This window comes from Salvelinus alpinus, chromosome 21 (genome assembly GCF_045679555.1).
Source record: "Salvelinus alpinus chromosome 21, SLU_Salpinus.1, whole genome shotgun sequence".
Classification (NCBI taxonomy): Eukaryota; Metazoa; Chordata; class Actinopteri; order Salmoniformes; family Salmonidae; genus Salvelinus; species Salvelinus alpinus.
This window is the reverse complement of record NC_092106.1, coordinates 10,312,629-10,333,207: the sequence shown is the minus strand read 5'-3', so window position 1 is coordinate 10,333,207 and position 20,579 is coordinate 10,312,629. Positions and strand designations below refer to the sequence as shown.

The window sequence follows — 20,579 nt, the reverse complement described above, 5'->3', positions numbered from 1 at the left end:
AAAGTCAAGGGGTCTGAATACTTTATGAAGGCACTGTGTGAATGGTGAATAGAAAATGTCTGTACAGCAATAGTTATATAGGATGAGCCATGACAAGAATACAGTATATACATGTAAAGTGGGTAAAAATGTATGTACACATTATTAAAGTGACCAGTGTTCAATGACTATGTACAATTGAAGTTGTAAGTTTACATACACTTAGGTTGGAGTCATTAAAACTTGTTTTTCAACCACTCCACAAATGTCTTGTTAAGAAACTATAGTTTTGGCAAGTCGGTTAGGACATCTACTTTGTGCATGACACAAGTCATTTTTCCAACAATTGTTTACAGACAGATTATTTCACTTATAATTAATTGTATCACAATTCCAGTGGGTCAGAAGTTTACATACACGAAGTTGACTGCCTTTAAACAGCTTGGAAAATTCCAGAAAATTATGTAATGGCTTTAGAAGCTTCTGATAGGCTAGTTGACATCATTTGAGTCAATTGGAGGTGTACCTGTGGATGTATTTCAAGGCCTACCTTCAAACTCAGTGCCTCTTTGCTTGGCATCATGGGAAAATCAAAAGAAATCAGCCAGGACCTCAGAAAAATAATTGTAGACCTCCACAAGTCTGGTTCATCCTTGGGAGGGAGCAATTTCCAAACGCCTGAAGGTACTACATTCATCTGTACAAACAATGGTACGCAAGTATAAACACCATGGGACCATGCAGCCGTGATACCGCTCAGGAAGGAGACGCGTTCTGTCTCCTAGAGATGAACGTACTTTGGTGCGAAAAGTACAAATCAATCCCAGAACAACAGCAAAGGACCTTGTGAAGATGCTGGAGGAAACAGGTACAAAAGTATATATCCACAGTGAAACGAGTCCTATATCGACATAACCTGAAAGGCCTCTCAGGCTCCAAAACTGCTATAAAAAAGCCAGACTACGGTTTGCAACTGCACATGGAGACAAAGATCGTACTTTTTGGAGAAATGTCCTCTGGTCTGATAAAACAAAAATAGAACTGTTTGGCCATAATGACCATCTTTATGTTTGGAGGAAAAAGGGGGACGCTTGCAAGCCGAAGAACACCATCCCAACCGTGAAGCACGGGGATGGCAGCATCATGTTGTGGGGGTGCTTTGCTGCAGGAGGGACTGGTGTACTTCACAAAATAGATGGCATTATGAAGTAGGAAAATTATGTAGATATGAGGCAACATCTCAAAACATCAGTCAGGAAGTTAAAGCTTGGTCGCAAATGGGTCTTCCAAATGGACAATGACCCCAAGCATACTTCCAAAGTTATGGCAAAATGGCTTAAGGACAACAAAGTCAAGGTATTGGAGTGGCCAAAGCCCTGACCTCAATCCTATAGAAAATTTGTGGGCAGAACTGAAAAAATGTGTGTTAGCAAGGAGGCCTACAAACCTGACTCAGTTACACCAGCTATGTCAGGAGGAATTGGCCAAAATTCACTCAACTTATTGTGGGAAGCTTGTGGAAGGCTACGCGAAACGTTTGACCCAAGTTAAACAATTTAAAGGCAATGCTACCAAATACTAATTGAGTGTATGTAAACTTCTGACCCACTGGGAATGTGATGAAAGAAATAAAAGCTGAAAGAAATCATTCTCTCTACTATTATTCTGACATTTCACATTCTTAACATAAAGTGGTGATCCTATCTGACCTAAGACAGGGAACTTTTACTGGGATTAAATGTCAGGAATTGTGAAAAACTGACTTTAAATATATTTGGCCAAGGTGTATGTAAACGAGTTGCCTGGATGTCCTTTTGGTGGTCGACCATTCTTGATACATACGGGAAACTGTTGAGCATGAAAAACCTAGAACCATTCAATTGTACATAGGGCAGCAGTCTCTAAGGTGCAGGGTAGAGTAGCGGGTGGTAGCTGGCTTGGGACAGCGTCTACGGTTCAGAGCAGGGTACTGATAACTGTTTAACAGTCTGAAGGCCTGGAAATACAAGCGGTGTATCAGTTTCTTGGTTCCAGTTTTAATGCACCTGTGCTGTCTCCGGCTTCTAGATGGTAGCGGGGTGAACAGGCTGTGGTTGGGGTGGCTGAGCTTCCTTGATGATCTTCTGGGCCTTCCTGTGACACCGGGTGCTGTATATGTCCTTTAGGGCATTCTGGTGACCTATTGAAAACAGTGCAACAATGATATAGCAAATTAAGATGTGTGATGTATGCCTTTTGTTTTGAAGAAAAAAACAAAGCAGCACACACACAATGTGCCTTTGTTTTTTTAAGTGGTAAGGGGGTGGTCTCTAGATTCTTCTATCAGCCAATCAGGGCTGTATATGCAAATATATTAACATTTGTATCCCGTGCCCACACTGTTGGACTGAGCTCAGGGAAATAGATTCTGAAAAATATATTTTGTAGTTATATTTTTTAAATAACACACACGGTGATTTATAAACATAAAATTATGTTTAAAAAAATGTAAAATACCTGGGGGCTGTAATTATTATGTATTCATTTCAAGGCATTGTCATTGAACTAGCATAATTTTATTTCCCATTACATTAACCACAATGCAAAGCGGTAAAGAAATATAAATAAATAAATTGAAATAACTATATTTGAAAACGATACCTGTACAAAAATCAACACGATAATAATTTCCACTGTGTACAAATACTGTATATTATTATCTATGTTTGAAAGTACAGTATTTTTGGTATTTATTTTTGAGTGGAAGTAGCTCCCACGTCAGATCCTGTCACAAGGTAAACATAGATGCTTCAAAGTTAACTCTGGGTGCTTCCTCTTTCTGTTGTCGTTACTGCTAGCTAGTAAAATTAACGAAACAGTCGTCATTGTCGGACAACTTCAAATGGGTAGTTGATACGATGATCAGATGATATCAATTTGTGAAGAATTGGCAATGGATAATCTGTATAAACTGCCAACGTTTCCTCCTGGTCGTGGGTTTGCTAGCTAAAGACGTTAGCTGCCTGCTATCCTTGTAGCTAAAGCCTTCTCCGTTTGTAGTTAGCTAACTCAGCTCAGCCAGCTACGGGAGAATAACAATTAGCTAATACAGCCACTTGTCAGCACAGTTCATTGTAGCTAGCTACATAAGTTTGACAGTTAACGTTATCTAAAGAGAATGGCGTCGTCATTTGTGATTGGAAACACATTTCGAGAGAGGGTAAGAGACTTGCTGGAGAACGATGAGTTTTCAGTTCCAACGGAACTACAGAAAGAAGTGGAGGATATTCTTCAACAGGAACAACCGTCAACTCTGTCCTTCAGAACGGCTAGGAAACTTAATAAATGCCTGCAAGACAATGGTATCTATACATTTACATTTAAGTCATTTAGCAGACGCTCTTATCCAGAGCGACTTACAAATTGTGGTTCTGGTCCCCCCGTGGGGAATGAACCCACAACCCTGGCGTTGCAAGCGCCATGCTCTACCAACTGAGCCACACGGGACCGATGGCTTTCCTATAAACAGTTATACAACACAGATCTTACATTTCATGAATCAAGTACTAGCATGTGTGCTTTTCCTTCTCAGGTCAACCTTTCTACCTTCATGAGTTTTTGGAGGACAGCTCATTGCACCTGCCTAAGGTTGTAATGCCCCCCAGAGTAAGTAAGACCTCGATTTATGGTTATTCCTTCAGTCCCTTCATTTGATCTCCATCACGAGGACAACATTAAAGTCGTACACCCTCTTTGTGACAGAACCCTATGCTTGTGGCTCGTCTGGAACGAATCAAAGCCAAGTTGGCCAATGAAGAATACAACAGGATCACACGGAATGTAAACACTCAGGTGAATTGCACACTCAGCATGTAGCCTACTGTATATATTCGATTAACGTATGGCAGCCAGCTTAAATGCATGATAGTGTTTAATGTTTGGGTTGTTGTTGATTCATGCGAGTACTTCTCTTTCCCCCCCAGCAAATTAATCGTCATGAGACACTGGCGGACTTTGGGAGAGAAGGTTGCTATGGTTACAAACGTTTGCATGCAATCTGTCTCTAAGATTCTTACTATCCTTGTCATCTACCTTTACCTCAACCCTCCCTCTAATGTGTGTGTGTGGTCTGTCTAGTGCGCTCAGCCAAAGCTGCAGTTGTGACGGTCTTAAACTTCCTAGTGACAGTGGCGGCGACGTTCGCTTGCGCCTATCTCGGCAGTCAATACCTCTTCACAGAGACAGCGGCGGTAAGAATCCATACAAAGATCCCTCACTCTTACAAGCTGGGCAAGTATAAACCCCTATTGCCTGACGAGATTAATCGTGTCACTTAACCTTGATTGCATGATAAGCAAGGGTTAATCTAGTACTGCATTGTGTTGTACATGGACAAAAATATTGTTTGAAAATGTAATCAAGAAGTAAGCTTCATTTCAAATCCCTTTAACCCTGTTTAAGAATCAGTATCTTTGTTGACATGTTTGCTTGTGTGTTTCAGAGGGTGATATCTGCAGTGATTGCTGCGTCCGTAGTCGGCCTGGCAGAGCTGTATGTTCTGGTACGAACCATGGAGGGAGAGCTAGGAGAACCATAGCACCAGTCAGTGTTCTTCTTATCAACAAAATACTTTCCTGGAGAACAATGCCCTTATCTGACCCACCAGTGGACTTCAAAACAGAAATCAAAGGGGTTGAGTGGAAGTTGACATGACCACAAAACTATTCATAGGAATTGTCCCACGTTGTTCGCATATTGAAAACAGATTAGTGTGAAGATCTTGAATGTGACCCAGATGTAAAAGTTGTTTGTGTTTTACCATCGCTGCTCTATGATGAAGTTAACGCCATGTTTCACAACTCATTTACTAATGTGGACAAAAAAAGTTGGGATATTTATCTATTTATTTACATCCATTATGCTTTTATAGGGCCTGTTAAATTACCCCCCTTCATAACATTTGTTTGATAATTTCCTACTTAGATGGAACAGGGATTTTTTTTAATACAATAGCTTATTCATACTGTACTTTCACGGTCCTTCAGTATGTCTGTATAGTCAGTATTGTTTGTCTGTTCAATAAAATTAGCGCCCAGGTAATTCAACTGAGTTCAGTTTCATTCAATATAAATATACAGTCCCAGTCAAATGTTTGGACACACCTACTCATTCAAGGGTTTTTCTTTACTTTGACTATTTTCTACATTGTGGAATAATAGTGAAGACCTCAACTATGAAATTACACTTGGAATCATATAGTAACCAAAAACTTGTTAAGCAAATGGTCAGCATTTGAATATAAGGAATTATAGGTAAGGTGAACAGAAGGACTTGAGTTCCTGTATGTTAATCATGAAGCATACACCCACCGCCCTTCTTCTTCCCAGAGAGATGTTTATTCTGGCGCGACACATGAAGAAACCCAGTGGCTGTACCGACTCCGACAACATATCCTGACAGAGCCATGTTTCCGTGAAACAATCTATATTTTAGATTCTTCAAAGTAGCCACCCTTTGCCTTGATGACAGCTTTGTACATTCTTGGCATTCTGTCAATCAGCTTCATGAGGAGTGCTTTTCCAACAGTCTTGAAGGAATTCCCAAATGTTGAGCACTTGTTGGCTGCTTTTCCTTCACTCTGTGGTCCAACTCATCCCAAACCATCTCAATTGGGTGGAGGCCAGATCATCTGATACAGCACTCCATCACTCTCCTTCTTGGTCAAGTAGCCCTTACACAGCCTGGAGGTGTGTTGGGTCATTGTCCTGTTGAAAAACATGATAGTTCCACTAAGCGCAAACCAGATGGGATGGCGTATCGCTGCAGAATGCTGTGGTAGCCATGCTGGTTAAGTGTGCCTTGAATTCTAAATAAATCACAGTGTCACCAGCAACGCACCATCACAGCTCCTCCTCCATGCTTCACGGTGGGAATCACACATGCGTAGATCATCCGTGCACCTACTCTGCATCTTACAAAGACACGGCAGTTGGAACCAAAAATCTCAAATTTGGACTCATCAGACCAAAGGACAGATTTCCACTGGTCTAATGTCCATTACTCGTGTTTCCTGGCCCAAGCAAGTCCCTTCTTATTGGTGTCCTTTTAGTAGTGGTTTCTTTGCAGCAATTTGACCATGAAGGCCTGATTCATGCAGTCTCCTCTGAACAGTTGTGTCTCTTACTTTATTTGTGCAGCAATTTCTGAGGCTGGTAACTAATGAATTTATCCTCTGCAGCAGAGGTAAGTCTGGGTCCTCCTTTCCTGTGGCGGTCCTCATGAGAGCCAGTTTTATCATAGCACTTGATGTTATCCAATTTTTTATACTTGAGTAAAGTAAAGATACCTTAGGAAACCCTGTTTTAGCATACAGCTAGCTACCTGCTGCCAGATGAGGCAGACAGTATTGTCTTCGACTGCCGATCGGCATTCATTTGTTTTGAGGTGAATTAAAGGGCAAGATGGATTTTACAGGCCAGAAGCAAACAACCAATTACAGATACCCTGGAAGCTGTGTAGTACTTAAATCCATTCCATGACAACACATATCTGTTTTCATGATTCAAAACAACTTTAATACGATATCTGACTATTTGGCTTGTGTTATGACTGCCCCCACCTATACTGTATCTCTGGACAATTTCCTTTCAGTCCTGTCCCTTCATATCAGTTGAGAGATTAAAGGATGTAATTGCATCTGCAATACAAAAACGTATCTGAGATTTGACACCGGGATTAAGGGTTTATTGAAAGATTATTTGGGATTAAAGATGATTATGATATGCAGAGATCACTGTCCAACAGGCCAGGTTGAAGTGTCATAGTGCTCTTGTCATATCTTGACTGTATTACTCACATGTAATACTTCACTGGAGACCTTAAACCCAGCTAGAATTAAAGAGCTGGTAAGCTGATAGACGCTGAACTTCAGTTTTAATATATTTCTTATTATTAATTTTTTACTCTATCCTTCCCGTATATATGGGGGAAAATATTTTGATTTGGAAAATAATTATATCTGTCGCGGTATCTGGCCACAAGGAATCATTTTAATCCGGATATTTTGAAAGATAATACTCCAGGAAACATTAAACGTTGAATCAAATCGGCCTAGGCTGATTCTATGTCAGGTAGAATACCTAATACCTCAGACAACAACTACTGTATGTAACGTTATACTATGTTATGCATATTTGTCCTCTTGTTCTCAGCAGGAAACGGCTTGCCCATCAGACCCTACAAAACAATACTATGAGAGGGCTATCCTATAGGTAACCCCATCTCTGTAACCATATAGTATTATTTGACTGTTTTAACCCTTGTGTTCATGTTTTTGTTATTCACCCACTGTTTGCGGGTTTTTAAAACAATACAGCCATAACAATTTATGTAAAAATATTTCATACTTCGGTGTTGACTCATAGACAGCATACGTGGTTAATATTTTACATTTACCTCTGCTAGATCACATTTATCCAATCTGGGTTCAACACCATCCAGATGACAAACGCGTCGTACGCTAAGATGTTGAAGAATATCACAAGTGGCCAGCGTAGGGTTCTTCTTTTGCAGCTGTAGCCAGTGGCATTGTAATCCATTATGATTTCTGTTTTTTATGTTCCTGGCCACAGATTCTCCCATCCCTATGCAGCGTACTCATGAGTACCACATTTTTGCCTGTCTTTGGCACGTAGGCACTAGGGATGTGTCGGGCGTGAACACAAACTTAGAGGAATTGATAGGCCTGTTCCGTGTATTCAACAGCTGAGGTGGGAGCTCTGGCTTGTTTTTTCATACTGCTATTATCATCGTCAGCTTCCTCTTGAGGAGCTCCTGTCCCAGCTTGTGCAAAGTAAAAAAGTTATTGCATGTGATGTTGTGGCCACGGAGTCCCTGTGTTACGTTCAGGACAACCTGCATCCCTTCGTTCTTCTCAGGAGCTCCTCCATCTGGTTTCCCTGTATACACTTGCAAGTTCCAAGCATATGATGAAGCAGCATCACAGGCAGCCCAGATCTTGATTCTATATTTTTAGATGGTATATACTGTCTGAAGGGGCAGCGGCCCCTAAATGGCATAAGCTGCTCATCAACAGTAACGTTGGGTCCAGGGTTGTAAAACAGGGGAACGCAGTCCACTCACTTTTCCCATACTGACCTGATTGTAGCTAGCTTGTGTCACTTCCGCCGAGCTGGTCTGGTGTCTCGGGTTATCAAAGCGGATAATCCTAGAGATAATGTGGAAGTTTTCCAAAGACATTATTGCAATGGAAAGTTCTCTGCCAGTTTCTGCATCCCACAGGGATTCTGTGGATTCCCCATTGGATCTGAATACACCAGTAAGGATAAGAACCCCAAAGTATGTAAATGAGTTTGGTTCATCTCCTTCCATCTCTCCAAAAACACGCCTTCCCTCTGTCGTGTCTTTGACTATGCCAGATTGATTGCTATGACATGCTATTCTGTAAAATCATTTTCCCGGTATTAATATTACCTGATTGAACTAACCATGTAAATATTAATTAACTAGAGAGGGACACCACGAAATAATATTTATAGAGCTGTTATCTTTCGAATAAACTCTTAAAGATTTTGTAATACAGTAATCCCTCGTTTATCGCGGGGGTTACGTTCCGAAAATGACCCGCGATAAGTGAAATCCGCGAAATAGAAAACTTCTTTTTTTTTTACAATTAGCAACTATTACATGTATACAAATACAGTGACTCACGTGTAGGCCGTTTCACTGCTCTTCAGACTGGGCCGCTGCATCCTGACTGCGCTCTGCAGTGTTCTCTTCTTCTGAAGCCCGCGGTGCAGGTGTGTTTGTTCGGGAGAAGAGCATAGTGATAGGCAGCTGTTGTCGCTCTTTTTTCTTCTTTGCAAAAAGATCCTTGTACACCGACATGCCACCATCGATTACGTTGGAGAACTGTAATGAACGGCTCATCAAAGGGTCCCATTCCTCAGCTACTCGCTTAAGTTCAGTGGCCATTCGCACCATGGTTGCTAAGCGACCAAGCGTTAGTCCTTCCTTCCTTCCTGGCCAACTTAATGTAAATTTGCCAAGCTGTTTTATGTACGTACACATAACTGCACGAGACGACAAAATGATAGCACAATTCGTAGCATGTTTTGATACAAGAAGCGGGAGTGAGTTTTTAGCGAATCAGAATGCAGAGCACAATGCACCAAAAAAAAATAAAAAATGCATTATGAAAATCCGCGAAATAGCGAATCCGCGATAAGTGAACCGCGAAGTGGCGAGGGATCACTGTATTTTACTAAATAACAGTCACATTAATCGTCATTTTATTCAGTCTCATCTGAAAGTTGTAAGTCCTTGATTGTCTGCAAGAATCCTGGCTAACAAGTTGAATCAGCAATACAAAATTGGGTTTAATTATTTATTTACTAAATACCTAACTAATCACACAGAATCACACATATACAATTAAATCATAACTTGATCACAAATTACGTCATACAGAAAACGTCCCTAGCGGGCGGAATAGATATGACAGCTTGTTACACAAAGGGAAGGGGCGGGATTTTAGTGAAAGAGCGGGAGATTCGGAACATAGGCGAGCTGTGCTCTCGTAAATATCGTATCTTATGCATTCTAAATTACCGCCCATTTAAGAAAGAAAATGCAATACATATTTACTCTGAGCTGCGCTTCAGTAGGTTGGTGGTAGATGGAAGACCGTATCGCCAACCCGAGTCCTCTGTCCTTTGGAGGATGTCTCTGGTCTCTGGTAGTCACGGGATACTTTGTAGTACCGTTGTGTGTGGAAGACGGGATACTCGGACCGTCCTTCCTAACCTGCGTTTGTAGCAGCTGTTGCCAACTCAACGGCTAGGAGATATCACTTCTGTAGTGAACACGAGTTCAAAGTTCATACCATTCACAATCAAAGTCCATGCTGATGTTGGCCTAGTTCTGTAGTTATTGTCTGAACCATCTTGACACTGGATCGTCATCCTAGCATACCCGGAACAGGAAGTTACATTTTTGTCACTGCCTTTATATAGTGGAGGTAGAGGGGTGTGTCTGAAAAGTTTCTAACCCACACCTCTTCACAGGGGCGGGCCACTGTGAGCAGAGGAAAACTTATGAAAGCACAGATCTCTTATTTGGAAGCTAAAATTACATTTCATCTCTTCACAAATAATCTCATATTCAAACATTTGAATTAAACAACAATTCCATGTGAATCCGATACCTCTGACGTTTAGACTTTTCACAGTAGCGTTTATGTCATTCTATCATTGATGAGAATGTGTCAGAGGGCAACCGAACTGACATAATATACCTTAAGTACCACCGCATATGTACAGTTGGTTGGATTACCAGAATATAGTTCATTTCCCCCAACTTCTGATGTTACCCAGAATCTCTATGTTAACCCATGGGTTTCCTTATGTCACATCAGTTATAGTGGGGAGAGAGAAAAAGGGGGAAAGAGGTATTTATGACTGTCGTAAACCTACCCCCAACCCAACGTCATGACAGTCCCCCCATGTTGGGTTCAATCTTGCGATTAACCTGCATGTTGCAAACCAACATACAAATGACCGTGGGTTGTCCTGGTTGTGGACCATCGTTGTGGTCCCCATCTGGTGGTCGCTCCAGGTAGGGTTTCTGCGAATGAAGAAGTCTGCTCCATGGCTGGACAGCAGATGTCCAGTTGGTGATCGCTGTGGCAGTCCCCCCTCTGGTGTGGTCGACCCGGGTAGGGTGTCTGCAAATGAAGAAGTCTGCTCCATGGCTGGACAGCAGATGTCCAGTTGGTGATCGCTGTTGCAGTCCCCCCTCTGGTGTGGTCGACCCGGGTAGGGTGTCTGCAAATGAAGAAGTCTGCTCCATGGCTGGACAGCAGATGTCCAGTTGGTGATCGCTGTTGCAGTCCCCCCTCTGGTGTGGTTGACCCGGGTAGGGTGTCTGCAAATGAAGAAGTCTGCTCCATGGCTGGACAGCGGAGGTCCGGATTGGGATCGCCGTTCCGGACCCGTCGTCTGGTCGTCCAGACTGGAAGATCTGGGCAGTAACTTAGGCAGATGTTAACAACGCACACACACTCATGAAATATGTCATTACATTTCCTCCCAAATGAGCGGCGTTGTGGCACTAGTTGATGGTTGTATGGGGAAGTTGTTTATGGCTCTATCACTTTCTACATGCCGAAGAAAATGAAACAAAATGAAATGAAAGCATAAACAAAACAAAATATAGTTATGCCACCTTAACCATCTAATTGGACTGTATTCTATCTACGTCCATGGTCTTGGCAAAATGACCCTATCATGGCATTGTCTAATGTCATATCTAGGGCTCTTCTAATTTGCGGGGTGTTGGTTAGGGTACTATCCTAAGTTGATAACTATATGATACGTCTACAGCTGTAAGGCACTAGTTTTGGGCAGTCTACAGGGATGGCCTATGGACTTCTGAGAAGAAAACTGGTGAGTGCTGTAGCTGTAGAGTTAAAGGCCTCAAAATAAATGTTCAACTTTACTAAGGCTGGTATTTTGCTCGGACCCTTAAGTGATCCTAGCATAAATCCTAATTGGATGTTCCGTTGTACAGGTGCGTTTATGCGTACGCAAGCACACGTCAAGGGAAGGAAACCAAGTATCCTGGCAGATTACAACTTTTCAGAATGAGTCTGACGTAGTCAGGTAATTTTCAGGTCAATGCCTGGAGGTCAGTCAGAATTGGTGTCGAGGGAGTCTGTAGTGGTTTTACTACCAGTCACTGTCTTCCACTATTGTAGTGGCAGTAGGTATGAAGAAGTATTCTTCATAGCTATGTTATCCACGGAGGAGCTAACCTCATGACGGAAGTACTGTAAGTATTAGACCAGTCGTACATGGTGATCGTGGTTCCTGCCTTCTAATAACTTTTCTCCTGAACGGAGGGTTCTATTTATTAGTGGCGTGTGTAACCATTGGAAGAGTGCAATGGAGATTCCCTTCCCCGCGCTGCACCCTGAGTGACTCGGACTCAGTCGCTGTTATCAAAAGCAATTTAAGTGAGGTTACTAATCCTCTTACTGAGTGTTGCTGGACTGACTGTGGTATTGGTTCTGGTACTCAAGGGGTCCAGTCGTCCTACCAATTTATTCTGAAATGTTATCCTACAGGAATACATGATTAGAGCATATTACTAGTTGTCTTGTAGTGACTACTACACATGGCAAGGAATGATTATTGTTGCCATTTGTTTTGGAGGTGGACAAGTCCACTGGACTTCCTTTACGACCAGTGTGGTACACCTCAGTAATATCTTAGATGTGTTCTAAGATAATCCCCGTCTAGGGGCCTGTCTGCTCCTCACTATTCTCAAATGGGAGTTTACAACTAGATTTGATTTATGCTCTGGCGGCCTCGTACGGTGTTGTCCGTAGTCTCGACCCCCCCACCGGCCTCGATAAGGCTCATCATGGGTCTGGGCTACTATTCCCCCCCTTTGCGTCTCGGGACCCCCCCACCAGCATGTGGTGTTGGTATCCGAGGCGCAAACGAAAGGTTCGGACCCTATGTACGAGTTGTCAGTGGCCGCGTTATTATGAGAATGGCTGCAACCTTTCAACCAAATCTCCTGGTGTTTGTGCTTCAACACCCTCAATGGCTGTCGAGGTCTGTCAGTCACCACCGCGCCCGCGTGTGGCAACCTCTTCAGTACCTGCGAACTGAGACGAGGATATCGGTCTGTGATATCGCAAAGTGTTTCACCAGTGGGAATTATCGGGTCAGTTGCTGGACTGACGCCATTAGTGTCATTGTAAGGGTTGACAGTCCCCCACAAAGCGGAAGGTGTGTCATCGGAAGCAGAGTATACTCCGCGCATCGATGTTTTTCTTGCTGAGACGGCCGCAGTGCTTGCGGAAGTGTCCGAAGGGCAAGAGAAGTTCTTCTCAACTACCGTATTGCATGACTGCAAGGAGGAGGGAAGTAGCTCATTCACAGAGACAGCTGGCTCGAAAACGTGAAAAGAATTGTCAATCAGATTGGCTGATGGAATGTGTTGAGATATCGTAATATCTCCTTGGATCGGATTCTGCCCCAAGTGTTTTTTAAACGTCTTTTTCCCAAGGGGTGCTTTCGACGGATACCCCTCGTGAATGACTGCGTTGCAGCTAGCGTTAGGGAAAGACAGTGTGGTCGGTGGAGAAGGCACGGTAGCCTGTGACCATACCTGGTTGGTTTTCCAATCCATCAATGGGAGTAACCGATCCATCAAGTCTGCTCCCAGTAGCAGGGGTACAGTTTCGAGGCTAGTAACATACACAGGGTGGACGAGCGATATGTCCTTGAAGTGTAGTTTCAGCATGACTCTCAATGTGAGAGGCGAGGTAGTCTGAGTGACCCCTCGAAGTGTAGAGTCGCATCGTTCCACTTTTAACCAACGTTTAGTTGGCTTCAAAGCCCTTTTTAGATCATCAAACAATGTTTGAGAGATGAGTGATATTGTCGCACCCGAATCAATTAGCGCATGACAAGTTAAGCAGTCCTCCAGGACTGTTTCCAGGTATGGTCGTTTCGATTCGTGTTTAGTGGACATATTCCCCACAAAGTGAAGTGGTCTTTCGCAACAACGTGATGTGTCAATTCTGTTCAAGGTGGAAGCAGATTGACTTTTACGATTTTGAGTGGGCTTGGCTTTAACGAAGCGTTTGACCTTTTTCTTCGCAACCTTTGTATCAGAGTTTATAGACAGAGCCCGTGGGCTTGTTTCTTGGTCAATCGGGCCCTGGATAGGGTCTCGAGTGAAAGCAGGAGGGATTTGAATTTTAACGTCCTTGCTATGGGTGTTAATTCCTGCGGGCCTGGAGTCCGGTAATTCCCTGTCTAGTCCTTGTGACTTATCTTTTACCCTTTTCTCAAATGTTTCTTCCTTTAGTTCTTCACGTAGTGGAACTTCTGGAGAACATTGGTCTACGTTTTGATCATCCTTCAACCCTTTGTTACCCTTGTGCTCTGACACTTTGTGTGGGTTGGGTGCAGGAACATAGTGAACAGGTCGATTGTAGCGGTAGTCGTTTTGATGGCGACGTGCTTTACAGTTATTTCGACCGCGGAGGTTATTGGAATCATGGTTTCGTGGTAGAAACTGTTGTTGTGCGTCATTTCTTAACGCTCCAATACCTGATAATGCACCCTCTGACTGGAGTGAGTGCTCCTGGTCAAACTTCAAAACCGAGTGGTCAGGGCTCTTGGCGTTGCGAGCTTTTGATGCCTCAAAAGCTGTGCTTGCGAGCTCTCTGAGTTGTAAGATAGGCAAGCCAATGTGGGCTGCAGTGCCCAAGTAGGTAATGAAGGTGGGATACATGTTCGACAGGAACATTTGTTTAAATGGTAACAGGTCTTCCATGCCTGTTTCAGTGAGTAGGCCAAAGTAAGCTGAACGAAGCCTATGATAGTAAGCTTGTGGGTGCTCATTCCGAGCTTGTTTGACCGTGTTAGCCAGTGAGCTATCGTGTTTGCGAGTTGCAGAACCACTGAATTCTAATTTCAAAGCTGTGGCAAGTTTAGCGTAGTCATTTAGCACGTGTTGCTGTTGTAGGCGAATGAACCTTGTCACGTGTCTATTCGACGTTCGCTTCAACAGGTAAACCCTGTCAGAACCCGTAGCGTTCGGGTAGCCATCCAACGCGTCCTCTATGTCAGCTAGGAACGTCTCAGTATCGTTTGGCTGACCTGGAACGGGGTCAAAGGTGGGGAAATACTTGACGAGTTTGTCAAGGTATTCCGCGTCAAGCGGGCGGAAAGGGTGGGCTTTATCCTTTTGGGAAAGTGGGGCCAAAAGGCCAAGAGGAGAAGCCAAGCTTTGGCTTTGTTGGCCAAGAGGCGCCATATTACTCAGTGCCGAATGGCCAAGCGGAGAAGACTGGGGGACACCTGACGGAGGCAATGTCTGAAACCTATCGTCTTCACTCCATTGAGTACCGGGCTCTGGTTGCTTGGATGGATAGTCACGCTGTAGAGCGTGACCCTTCTGGACTTCCTCCAGATGGTACCTAAGGGTGGTATTCTGCTGCATTGCAGAGTCCACTTGAGCGCTTAGACTACTGATTTTGGACACGTGAGTGTCGCACTTGCTCCTTTCGGTCTCAAACTTATCTGTCGTGGCTTGCAGATAGATGTCTTGAGTACGGAGCGAGAGATTCAGTGATGAGATTTCTTCCGCTTGTTTAGAAATCAAGATTTCCATCTTCATCACCCGAGTTCTCTCATCATTCATTTGGTCAGCGACTTCAATGAGTTCTGCTGATTTGTCATCCAACTTCGTCATTGTGTTCATCAACTGATCGTCTTTGGTCTGCAGAATTTTGAGTAGCGCCGTGTTACTCTGAGTAACGTTCAACAAAACTGCCTGCATGTTATCAAATTGCGCGCTGCTATTTGTAGATAACTCAACAGATTTATCTAGTTTGGAGTGGACCACCTCGTATTTAGTTTTGGCTAAATCGAGTTGTTCCTGGAGACGACGATTTTGTTGAAGAGTTTGTGCTCGTTCATCGTCATAAGTGTTTGCAATTACTTTCAATTGTTCAGATTTCAAACTCAGTTCCTCGACTAGCAGAATGTTTTCATTTCCTGCTTTTGTCAATAGTGGCTCAGTTCTCTCCACCTGTACCCTAATGCTAGCCACGACTGGCACGTGCTTCAGCTGTGCACGGTGGTATTGAACCGATGCCACATTTTTATGGCGATACATCAGTGCAAAAGTGGGGAGAACCGTCACAAAGCCTGCGTTTGATGGTTGATTTTGGAGAGCGTTCGCAATTTCGGCTGTTTTTTCACTAATGGCATAATTAGGGTTGGTATCGCTGCTGAGGTCAGAGATCAATCCTTTTATGGGTGGAGGTTCACTACTTAGCGGAGGAGTGGTGACCACCTCCTTTGGTAGCTTGCACATTATTAGAAAAATTTAGAGGAAATTTTTCACTAAATTTATTCAAAGTTTGGATTTGGAATTAATTGGAAGCTGCAAAGACAAGTTTAATCTATTTATAGATGTTGACAAACTACCAGTACTGTACCAGTAATGTGGAAGTTGGACGTGAATGAATTTGCAAAAGCAAATTGAATTAATTAATCAATGCTAATGATTAATCCTACCTGTGTAGGCTATGAGAGTATTAAACTTTAATTAACATGAGATGTGGCTTCATCTAGGTTAATATGATAAGTTTAAAAGTGTCTCATTTGATTGGAAGAACATTAAATTATGTTCAACAATTTAACTTATTAAATTGAATGAGACGATAATCCATACAATCTCTGTTGATTGGATATCATATGTGTAAACAGTAGACCAAATGTTTGGAACATTCAACACTGTGGCACTTCTCCCTAAGGCCGAAACCACATGGGATTCCCGCTGGGCGGGGCTTCTGTCAATACTGGATACTGAATGGGTTTTGAAAAACCCAAATTTTACTGATTGATCAATTTAATGATAAATCAAACCTGTATAGGCAATTTGTGAATTAAACTTTAATTAACCTGAGAAGTGATTAATCTAGGTTAGTTTGGAAAAAGTTTGCAATGTCTTATTTAGAGAACTCAACAATTTGGATATTATTTAAAATATCTATTTCAGAATGTAAATGGCCAGATTTACACTTATTAGTTCAATTGGATAAGACATTGATATTCGTCTGGAAATCATAAGTAATGACTTGAGTGTGACCTGAATAATTCTTCATGAACGAACATTCTGGGCACACTTCAGCGGCCAATGATTTAACCCGCTGAAATCAAACGGAACTACCCGCGTGCGGGACTTCCGTTCCGCGAGGCGGAGGAATTTCAGCGTGGCACCAGGGGAAAAAATGCTATTTTTCCTTGTTAGCTTTAGCACCTCGTGCCAGCTAACCCTCCTTCTAGTTTGGAGTTGTAGCACGTAGGATTCCCTTGGCAAGGGAAAGGTTTTACTAATAACGTATTATGTTCAAACCCTTTTCGGCGTTTTTTGACGATGTTTTAACCGGAACACGCGGCAAACATGAAACGCACCGTGTTCTCTTCGCGTTGAATCGCGAGAGAGAGATAATTATCGCTGGTCACGCTATATCTCCTGAATTTCAATCGGCTGGCCCTTTGTCCTCGCTCGAGAAATTAATAATGACCTGGCCTACCAGCGTATGAAACGCGTCAGGCAGAAATAGCCCTGCGTTTGGCCAAACGCACTATTTCTCAGATTTCTATAAATTAGCTTTTTCAGCCTACAAGAAATGTATTCGCTTACGTTGTCCACTGACTACGTCAGAGAACAACGTGGGCGAGGATTCTCCGCGCACCCACACAACAATGCTTGTCTATCACTCCAGAAATGTGTATAATAAATTTGGTTTATTATGGAATCTGCTTTTCAACTTTATACAGGCTGAATCAAAATGAAAGCCTCATTCTATCTTAGACTCCTCACACGGGGCACCAATATGTCGTGTCTTTGACTATGCCAGATTGATTGCTATGACATGCTATTCTGTAAAATCATTTTCCCGGTATTAATATTACCTGATTGAACTAACCATGTAAATATTAATTAACTAGAGAGGGACACCACAAAAGAATATTTATAGAGCTGTTATCTTTCGAATAAACTCTTAAAGATTTTGTAATATTTTACTAAATAACAGTCACATTAATCGTCATTTTATTCAGTCTCATCTGAAAGTTGTAAGTCCTTGATTGTCTGCAAGAATCCTGGCTAACAAGTTGAATCAGCAATACAAAATTGGGTTTAATTATTTATTTACTAAATACCTAACTAATCACACAGAATCACACATATACAATTAAATCATAACTTGATCACAAATTACGTCATACAGAAAACGTCCCTAGCGGGCGGAATAGATATGACAGCTTGTTACACAAAGGGAAGGGGCGGGATTTTAGTGAAAGAGCGGGAGATTCGGAACATAGGCGAGCTGTGCTCTCGTAAATATCGTATCTTATGCATTCTAAATTACCGCCCATTTAAGAAAGAAAATGCAATACATATTTACTCTGAGCTGCGCTTCAGTAGGTTGGTGGTAGATGGAAGACCGTATCGCCAACCCGAGTCCTCTGTCCTTTGGAGGATGTCTCTGGTCTCTGGTAGTCACGGGATACTTTGTAGTACCGTTGTGTGTGGAAGACGGGATACTCGGACCGTCCTTCCTAACCTGCGTTTGTAGCAGCTGTTGCCAACTCAACGGCTAGGAGATATCACTTCTGTAGTGAACACGAGTTCAAAGTTCATACCATTCACAATCAAAGTCCATGCTGATGTTGGCCTAGTTCTGTAGTTATTGTCTGAACCATCTTGACACTGGATCGTCATCCTAGCATACCCGGAACAGGAAGTTACATTTTTGTCACTGCCTTTATATAGTGGAGGTAGAGGGGTGTGTCTGAAAAGTTTCTAACCCACACCTCTTCACAGGGGCGGGCCACTGTGAGCAGAGGAAAACTTATGAAAGCACAGATCTCTTATTTGGAAGCTAAAATTACATTTCATCTCTTCACAAATAATCTCATATTCAAACATTTGAATTAAACAACAATTCCATGTGAATCCGATACCTCTGACGTTTAGACTTTTCACAGTAGCGTTTGTCATTCTATCATTGATGAGAATGTGTCAGAGGGCAACCGAACTGACATAATATACCTTAAGTACCACCGCATATGTACAGTTGGTTGGATTACCAGAATATAGTTCATTTGCCCCAACTTCTGATGTTACCCAGAATCTCTATGTTAACCCATGGGTTTCCTTATGTCACATCAGTTATAGTGGGGAGAGAGAAAAAGGGGGAAAGAGGTATTTATGACTGTCGTAAACCTACCCCCAACCCAACGTCATGACACCTCCAAATGAGTGCAGTCCAGAATGATTTTCTGGATGATGTCTGGGACGAACAGTTCAAAAGAAGACTTTATGTCCTGCACATGAGTAACCGCCACCCGCGTCAGCCCTGGTTGCATCCGTATCACATTGGCAGCCATGCGATGTGGCTCGTTCCTTGGGCAAGAAGACCATTTAATTTCACTATTTTTTGACATCCATATTTCTACTGCAGGCTGCAGATGAGCTGGTTGCTGACGGGCTGGTCCTGGGGCTGGCTGAGGGTCAATCTCAACCTCTTCTTCCAACTCACTGTCAGACTTCGAATTGACAGAGACATGATCCTCATATTCTGAAAATTCTTCATCTTCAAAAGTGGAAGACGCTCATTCCACACTAGCTTCTCTCTCTGCAAAAATTATTTTTAAGGCCCTCTGAGAAAATATTATTTTTGCCATTCTGATTGATTGTGGTAAAGAGCCACACATGCAAAGTTATTTGTTGTTGTGTTCCTCCCCTAATTTGCACCTGGCTGGGGTAGAGTGTGGTAAAATACTGCATTTTTTACAATGTATTGGAATAATGTATTGTAATAACATTGTGCAGGTTCCCGCAAGACATTTTGTAGTTTCACACACTACAAAAGGTAAAGAGTGCGAGAAAAGCAGGAGACAGGCAGACAGGCAGACAGGCAGGGTGACAGACAGGTTCCTGGTGCTATGTTGAAACAGCAGGCCCAGGGAGGAGGAAGACAGAGTGAAGGCACACAGCAAACCTTTTTGTTTAATTTTTACTTGTTTTAAAGTTAAAATACTTCAAAATACTACTTAAGTAGTTTTTGGGGGTGTCTGTAAGTTACTTTACTATTTATATTTATGGCAACTTTTATTTTTACTTCACTACATTCCTAAAGAAAATGTTTTACTTTTTACTCCATACATTTTCCCTGACACCCAAAAGTACTCGTAAATGGTCCAATTCACACACTTATCAAGAGAACATCCCTGGTCATCCCTACTGCCTCTGATCTGACAGACTCACTAAACACAAATGCTTCATTTGTAAACTATGTCTGAGTGTTGGAGTGCGCCCCTGGCTATCCGTAAATTAAATAAAAAATAAAACTGTGCCGTCTGGTTTGCTTAATATAAGGAAGTTTAAATGATTTGTAATCTATTTTTGAAACTTAAGTACATTTGAGCAATTCCATTTACTTTTGATAATTAAGTATATTTAAAACCAAGTACTTTTAGACTTGTGACTAAAAAGTACTTTTAGACTTGTGACTTGTGTCTTTCACTTTTACTTGCATCATTTTCTATTAAGCTATCTTTACTTTTACTCAAGTATGACAATTGAGTACTTTTTCCCACCACTGTGTGTAGGGGGTGCACAGCATGCACTCAATGAAAATGTGTTATTTTACATGTTCTTCACAGAAAATGAGCCAAGGCCAATGAGTGTCAAGTTGGAAAAATTATTAATTGTATCATTTTTCTTTTAGTGAACACTGAACATGGGTCCCACAGACCCGAACACCACACAAAGGTTTACAACGTCATATTAAACTTCTAATCAATCATTACCATGGTGAAATAAATCAATGTATTACTCATTGGATGAAGTAAACATACATATTGCAATTATTCACAAGCTAATGAAAGATACATAATCCACACATTTAACAACAAAATAAAAAAAGAAACAAAATGTTACAATTGGTCATAAAACACACATACTATACTGTGCCTTCAGAAAATATTCACACCCTT

General features: G+C 42.2%; 1 protein-coding gene across 1 annotated transcript; it reads left to right on the top strand.

Moving 5' to 3' along the window:
* The first annotated feature begins 2,735 nt into the window (after positions 1-2,735).
* Positions 2,736-5,063, top strand: LOC139547805 (transmembrane protein 199-like). The gene is made up of 6 exons (XM_071356895.1): positions 2,736-3,320; positions 3,551-3,624; positions 3,721-3,810; positions 3,942-3,984; positions 4,096-4,208; positions 4,460-5,063. The coding sequence occupies exons 1-6, from the start codon at positions 3,137-3,139 to the stop codon at positions 4,553-4,555; spliced, it is 600 nt and encodes a 199-aa protein (XP_071212996.1). The 5' UTR covers positions 2,736-3,136; the 3' UTR covers positions 4,556-5,063.
* The last annotated feature ends 15,516 nt before the right edge of the window (positions 5,064-20,579 follow it).

Excerpts from the sequence above, each read along its gene's own strand:
- LOC139547805 (XM_071356895.1), top strand. The coding sequence starts at position 3,137 with ATGGCGTCGTCATTTGTGATTGGAAACACATTTCGAGAGAGGGTAAGA. Across the intron at positions 3,811-3,941 it reads CACGGAATGTAAACACTCAG|CAAATTAATCGTCATGAGAC; the intron begins GTGAATTGCACA and ends TTTCCCCCCCAG. Across the intron at positions 3,985-4,095 it reads GGCGGACTTTGGGAGAGAAG|TGCGCTCAGCCAAAGCTGCA; the intron begins GTTGCTATGGTT and ends TGGTCTGTCTAG.